The sequence below is a fragment of the Sinocyclocheilus rhinocerous genome, unplaced genomic scaffold, assembly GCF_001515625.1.
Source record: "Sinocyclocheilus rhinocerous isolate Xijiao unplaced genomic scaffold, SAMN03320098_v1.1 scaffold4493, whole genome shotgun sequence".
Classification (NCBI taxonomy): domain Eukaryota; kingdom Metazoa; phylum Chordata; class Actinopteri; order Cypriniformes; family Cyprinidae; genus Sinocyclocheilus; species Sinocyclocheilus rhinocerous.
The window spans coordinates 42,687-49,250 of NW_015649606.1; the positions used below are offsets into that span (position 1 = coordinate 42,687).

The following is a 6,564-nucleotide window of genomic DNA, read 5'->3' on the forward strand; positions in this document are numbered from 1 at the left end:
TATATTTAAATTTAGTCATTTAGCAGACGCTTTTATTCAAAGCGACTTACAAATGATGACAATAGAAGCTATCAAAACCAACAAAAGAGCAATAATATGCAAGTGCTATATTAGTATATTATTATAGTGTTGTATTTCAATTTCACTAAGAAACGTAGAGTATTTTGTCTAAGCAATAATAAAAGGACACATTTAATTTATAATTTGTCTTAAATCTCATTTTGTTAAAGAAAAATCGTGAATCGTGAGTTGAGTGAATCGTTACATCCCTACTTATTATTAACAAACTGAATCTTGTTTCAAGCAGGTATTCTTGTTATTAATACAGATTATGAAATTAAATTAATATATCTATAATAGTGTCAGTTTTCTTAACAAAGAAATAAGTTGCTGTCCTAGTATGAGCCTGTTTATCTCTCTAGTACACAAACACAGTTGCTTGTTGTCATGTGACCAGTTTTAAAGGTCTTGTGGTGGACCTTGAGGAGGGCAACCTGGTCAAGTTGGCAGAGGACGGTACTGTCTTGCGGTAAGTCAGTTTCAGTATGACTTGTGTGTGTGTGTGAGAGAGAGAGAGAATTATTACTGAGCAGCAAATTTTATAGCTCCTTTTTTTGGAAAAAGATTAATTATACATAAAGAAATATATAAACTTCTCTTAACCTGTTATATTAAGTTGTTAATCTGTTTAAAACATATTTATTTGTAGAGCAACTCATGGCACTAAAGACCTTAGTGCTGACGACATCATAAAGCATTATGGTCCAAAAAGAGAATGGAAGCATTTTAATAGCCTCAATACCTCGTACACACGATCTGGTAAGGATGTGTTCTTGAAGATAGTTCATTTTATAATTTCCAATGTCAATATAACACTCATAAGTTTATTAAATCTTCTGATTCATTTTTTGTGATGTGGTATTTATTTAGAGTTTAATATTTGTATTATCCTCATATTATCTAATAACTGTCCTTGCTTTAATATGTGATTTAGTGCACTCATTTGTTGCAGCAAAATACTATTTTTATGACAACTATTTTGACCTCCCTGGTGCTCTTCTCTGTGCCGGAGTGGTGGATATGTTAAATAAGGTAAAAATAAATCAGTGCTTTTCAAAAAAGAAATATTTCAATTCGATATTTCTATTGTAGATCAGAAGTAGCATTTGTTAATTAGCCGTAGAGTGAATGTTTACCTAACACAGCGTATATTGTCATTTGTTAATGTTTTTATTTATCATTTTTTTAACCCTAGCGAGGAGCTGAAATCACATCTGACTTTTGGAAAGACATTGTTGCTGCCATTGACCATAACTACAACACATCTGCATTTCGGGGTATGTAGAAATTACTCTCTTATATCTCTCTTATACACTCTTTATGATCAGCATTTCCAAGTGTAATTTAATTTTGATATTATATAATGTCTGTAAAAATCCAATGTGTGTATATCAAACAGAACACAGTCTTTGACCTATCTGCATAACATTTTGAATGTTTTAATTAGTTACCCTAAGATTTATTTTTTTTTTACAAAGTTTGAAGTCAGGATAAGATATGTTTCAGGATGAAAACGTAAAGGTCTTTGTACTGAGGATTTCCTTTGGAAAACATTAACCTTTTACCACAGTCATAAACAAACAGCAGCACTGGCACTAAAACTTTATTTGTGTTGGTTATTATAATGCACACCTTGTGAGATATTACAGAGTTAAATGAACAAACAAAACAGAACAAACAATTATTATTCACTTTGGAATCCATTTATTTCAAAACCTGGCTCACTTAATGTCTCGTAAAGAGACCATTGTGTCATACTAAACACAGGAACCTTTTGCTAAAATGTGAGCACAGGAAAAAGGCAAACACATAGCACCATTTTAATACATAACCATCAGTTCAGACTTTAGGCAAATGCAGCAGGTCCATTGTCTAATTTCTTGGATAATTTTTATTGGTGTTCCATAATAATTGAGATTATCAAAATATTTCCATACAAATAGGTCTTTATGTAAATCCACAAACTACAGACATGTTTTCTAAATTAGTCATCCTTTTCCATTCTGCATGACTCTTGGGGCAATGAGAAAATTAGTATAAAGGCAGACAATTTTTGAAATAGAAAGATTGAGGTTTTCTTGAGTGTGTTTATCACGTTGAGGCAATCAAGAAGCCAGAGAAAGAACAGTGAACATTATCATCAGCATAAATGCCATTGGACTGGTCATCTGGAACCTGGATGTACACTGTGTCATAGGAATCCAGCATGAGGACAGTACTGCCAGACATCTGGTCAAGGAAACCTTTGTTGTACTCATCATAAGAGAACAGGACTGGATCTCTGTTTTTGTAAAGTGCTACCAATGCATTTGCTCCATTGACATGCATATGGAAAGAAAAGTAGTAAAGTCCTGGAAACTGACAGGTGAATATGCCAGTGCTGGGATCATAGTGGTTCTCTCCATTGTAAACAACCTGATTGAATGCAATTGGTGTTCCAGCATTAGGATAAGCTGTGGTAAGAAGAGCTGTGAATGCTGACATGGGTGCCTTCATCATCTCGTGACTAACGGGCATTACCATCTCATGGGATTTAATTGGCATGCTTTTCTCATGGTGATAAATAATCTCGCCTGGGGGTCCAGGAGGCCCAGGAGGTCCTTGTGGACCTGGGAGACCATCATGACCTCTGCCACCAGGGATACCAGGAGGACCCTGAGGTCCAGAAATTCCCTTGGCTGTGAGCCCTGCTGGGCCAGGGGGGCCTGGAAGTCCTGGATGACCCTTAAACCCTGGTGTACCATCAGGTCCTACTGGGCCTGTTGGTCCTCTTGCTCCAGGGATACCATTTTCACCCCTTGCACCTTGTGACCCTTGAAGTCCTGGATGTCCTTTTTCTCCTGGTGGCCCCTTGCTACCTGGGATGCCTGGTGCACCGGTAAATCCTGATTCGCCCTTGGAACCCTGATGCCCCATATGACCCATTGGACCTGGTGGACCTGCTGCGCCTGGAACACCAGGTTTTCCTGAGAAGCCGTGTGCACCTTGCTCACCCTTTGCACCCCTTGGACCTGGTGCGCCAACCAGACCAATGTCACCTTTAGCTCCCTGTGGACCTGCTTCTCCCTGGAATCCCCTAGCACCCTGAGGACCAGGCGGACCTATTGGGCCAATAGCACCTGTCTGACCAGTGTGACCCATTGGCCCTGGTTCTCCCTTTTGGCCTGTTGTACCTGGCGTTCCGGGCACTCCCCGGTCTCCTGGGAGTCCAGATGATCCAGGTTTGCCAGTACCTGGCAGACCTGGAGCGCCTGGCTGTCCTGAGGGTCCTTGAGGACCTTTTTGTCCCATTGACCCAGGCAAACCTGGAGCGCCATTCTGCCCTGGTTTTCCTGATGCTCCTACTCCAGGTGCCCCTGTATGACCCTTTGGGCCTGGTATGCCCATAGGACCCGGTGACCCATCCCTACCTGGCATTCCTGGCTTTCCAGACTCTCCAGGAAATCCATTTGGTCCAGGTTTTCCAATTCCAGGCTGACCTGACTGACCAGGAGGCCCCTGAGGGCCCATTGGACCTCTGCCGCCAGGTGCTCCTGGAATACCATGGCCAGGTTCTCCTTTCAGGCCTGGCTGTCCAGGAATTCCAGGATGACCCTTTAGGCCAGGTTCTCCACGTGGGCCCATTGCTCCTGGAAGACCGTGTGGTCCAGGCTTTCCAGGAGAAGAAATGCCAGCAGGTCCAGGGCTTCCATGTGATCCTGGCGCTCCTCTTGCACCTTGAGGTCCTACAGGCCCCAGATGTCCCTTCTCGCCTGGAATTCCAGGTGCGCCTGGTTTTCCATGTGAACCTGGGCCTCCAGGTTTACCAGGTGAGGAGTAGCCTGCTGGACCTGGTGGTCCAGGTGGACCAGTTGGACCGGGGTGTCCAATGCCGCTCTTTCCAGGAATTCCTGCTTGGCCAGGTGGGCCGGGGGGGCCAGGTTCACCTGGGGAACCTGGAATACCAGGTTCACCAGCAACAGCTAAAAATAAGATACAAATATAATATAATTTAGATGCAAACTTACATCACTTAATTTAAGAAAAGATCTGAAAATATTGAATTGCTTGTAAGACTTTCCATAACATACACTTTTGGCTCAATAACAGATTTTAAGTCTCAGAAATTTGACAAGCTAAATTTTCATGCTTGATGTTCTTAAGAAATTGTTCAGATTTTTTCATCTCACTGATGATTTAGTCACATATGTAAACTTAAAAGAAATATTTTAGAATAAAGAAATATATTAAAGTTTATTTTAAAGAGATCTAATGTATTGTATGTACATTTTGCGTGTGTGTGTGTGTGTTTGTACAGGTTTGACTACTTGTGAAGTCCAAAATGTCTTCACGATTTAAAAATACTCTCTCTAATATAGTAAAAACCTGTTGAGTACAGACTACTAAGCTGCACTCACTAGTTAAAAAGGCTTATACTTCAGCCAAATCATGTTACTATTTTAATATCTAGTGTTTGGCACAGTTTGTGTGAGAGTTGTCTATGAGGTCGGGGGTCAAGTTAGGCATTTGAAAATGTCATTAACCTGACATAAAAAACGTGGAAGGAATGTGGAACGTTTCATAGTGGAAGTCTATGAGATTATATTAGTCTTCACTAATATAGTGAACAAATGCATGTGTTATAATGTTTGTAATTTGTGATACCCTTTGGTTAGAGAAGTGATAAGAGACACAGATGGTCAGTATCTGCTTGTACTTGAGCTAAACGTTAACTTTTAAATGTGTGCTATTTACACCTATTATGATGATGATCATGATATAAAATCACCTGCACAAGTATATTTTGGCATAAGATATCCTGTTTAATACATTTTATGTAGTCGTAGGTACTTAACAGTTGGGTTGGATTGTTTGACCACCACAGAAAACACAGGGAACCGCCCTTTTTTTTCAATTTGAAAGAGTGCTTGTCCAGAAACTAATGGTATAATTTAACACCACAATGGCTTATTTTGGGCATGCCTGTTGTATAGTGTGGTTACATCTGTTTTGGAGATTGAACGATTTTCTAAAGTAGTAGATTGCATATGCTGTGGTGTATACCAAATGAAGAGTAATTAACTAACCGTATTTGTAGTTATGCTCATTGCACTAGGACTTTATTTAAAGTTAATGTATTCTGGGCATTGCATGCAAATTAAAGAGGAGTTGGATATCTAAAGTGATGTTTGATATATTTGTTGACTGTAGATAGATCCAGATTTGTGTAAATACAGATTATCTGAGTGGCTGAGATACCCTTGTGGCAAAGAGGCTAATCTAATTTTTCAACCTGATTAGTTATTTGCATATATGTATGCATGTATTTTTGGCAAGCCAAGCTCCCTTAGTGTAGTGTGTCTTAATGTTGCACCTGCTGCTATTATCCTATATAAATATTCTGAAGCATTCCACATGACAAAACATTACAGTGATGAAATACAGGAATTGTATATAAACCAAAAGTAAACTCACTGTGAGATTTTGTAGGATAAGACTGTTTCTTCACATGATGGTATCTTTCAGGGGTGGCCTCAGCCAGTACCAGAAGGAGGAGAAGAATGCTTGTTACTCTGAGGTCCATTGTTTGAAGCTAAGCCTGTAAAGAAGTTATAAAATGAAAACAATAATGAATAAGTGACAAAGGACAAACGTCTCCCTCTCATAACACTTAAAATGGGCATTATTAACAAGAATGCAATTTCAGTATATCTGCATAAAATCAACATAAAAACCAAATTACTGAAAAAAAGTATCAGATTCATGTCTAATCAACCAGAAAGCCTCCCCATTCAAATTGCATTCTTATTAATTATGGCCCAGGAACTCACTGACACGCATACAAAGCAGCATCTAAAAGATCATCATCTCCCACCCATTCCAGCAGTACCACATGCTTCCCCAGCAGCATTAAGCTGGAGCAGAGGGCTATAAAGCAGCTGTACCCACCAGCAGGCTGGAGCTCCAGAAGTCAGAGGTGGTCGGGCAGCTGTCCCGGCCAATCTGTATATTTGTAAGTTTCCAGTCAGTCCGTGGAAGTCCTGTTCACAGGAGTGGATTCTGCTATTTATACCAAATTTGCTTCTCCAGCAGCACCCAAAATCTCCCTCCCTCCTTGTGTGATGTCAGTTTTAATGAAGGGTATGGTGTCGCTTGTGAGTGCCTGCATAATGTGGTAGTTCCTATCACTTTGATCTGTGGTCATGCTTTCTTTTGATCCTTACAGGCAATAATAATAATAATGAATAATCAAATTGATTTGGGGAACTGCAAGTATTTTGCATAAATATATTTTACAAGATATATTTTAAACTTTGCATTTGTGGCCAAATCATTTCATTTTATTTCCATTTTTATGCAAGCATTTTGCATAAAAATATTTTATAAGATTTGAACTTTGTGCATTTTTGGGCAAAATCATTTCTCACAGCTGTTTTGTGCAGGAGGTGTGTTTTGATTGATTGATTTACTTATTTTGCTGTACCTTAACATTTATTTTGTTAGTGTTCATGAAGTATGGTTATT

General features: G+C 39.4%; 2 protein-coding genes across 2 annotated transcripts in view; one reads left to right on the forward strand and one right to left on the reverse strand.

Moving 5' to 3' along the window:
* Positions 1 to 1,345, forward strand: part of LOC107710899 (5'-nucleotidase domain-containing protein 1-like) — a 4,073-nt gene extending 2,728 nt beyond the window's left edge. Inside the window, exons 3-6 of the mRNA XM_016515767.1 lie at positions 458 to 529; positions 710 to 819; positions 1,013 to 1,092; positions 1,256 to 1,345. Of these exons, the coding sequence (XP_016371253.1) occupies positions 458 to 529; positions 710 to 819; positions 1,013 to 1,092; positions 1,256 to 1,345 (352 nt within the window). The remainder of the gene's footprint in view (positions 1 to 457; positions 530 to 709; positions 820 to 1,012; positions 1,093 to 1,255) is intronic.
* Positions 1,346 to 1,648: 303 nt separating this feature from the next.
* LOC107710900 (collagen alpha-1(X) chain-like) lies at positions 1,649 to 6,077 on the reverse strand. The gene is made up of 3 exons (XM_016515769.1): positions 5,989 to 6,077; positions 5,515 to 5,638; positions 1,649 to 4,022 (listed from the first exon to the last, which is right to left on the reverse strand). The coding sequence occupies exons 2-3, from the start codon at positions 5,621 to 5,623 to the stop codon at positions 2,152 to 2,154; spliced, it is 1,980 nt and encodes a 659-aa protein (XP_016371255.1). The 5' UTR covers positions 5,624 to 5,638; positions 5,989 to 6,077; the 3' UTR covers positions 1,649 to 2,151.
* Positions 6,078 to 6,564: the final 487 nt, after the last annotated feature.

Bases quoted from the DNA above. Each gene is read 5' to 3' on its own strand.
- LOC107710900 (XM_016515769.1), bottom strand. From the start codon at position 5,623: ATGGACCTCAGAGTAACAAGCATTCTTCTCCTCCTTCTGGTACTGGCT. The intron at 4,023-5,514 runs GTGAGTTTACTT...TCTTATTTTTAG, and splicing joins TTATCCTACAAAATCTCACA to CTGTTGCTGGTGAACCTGGT.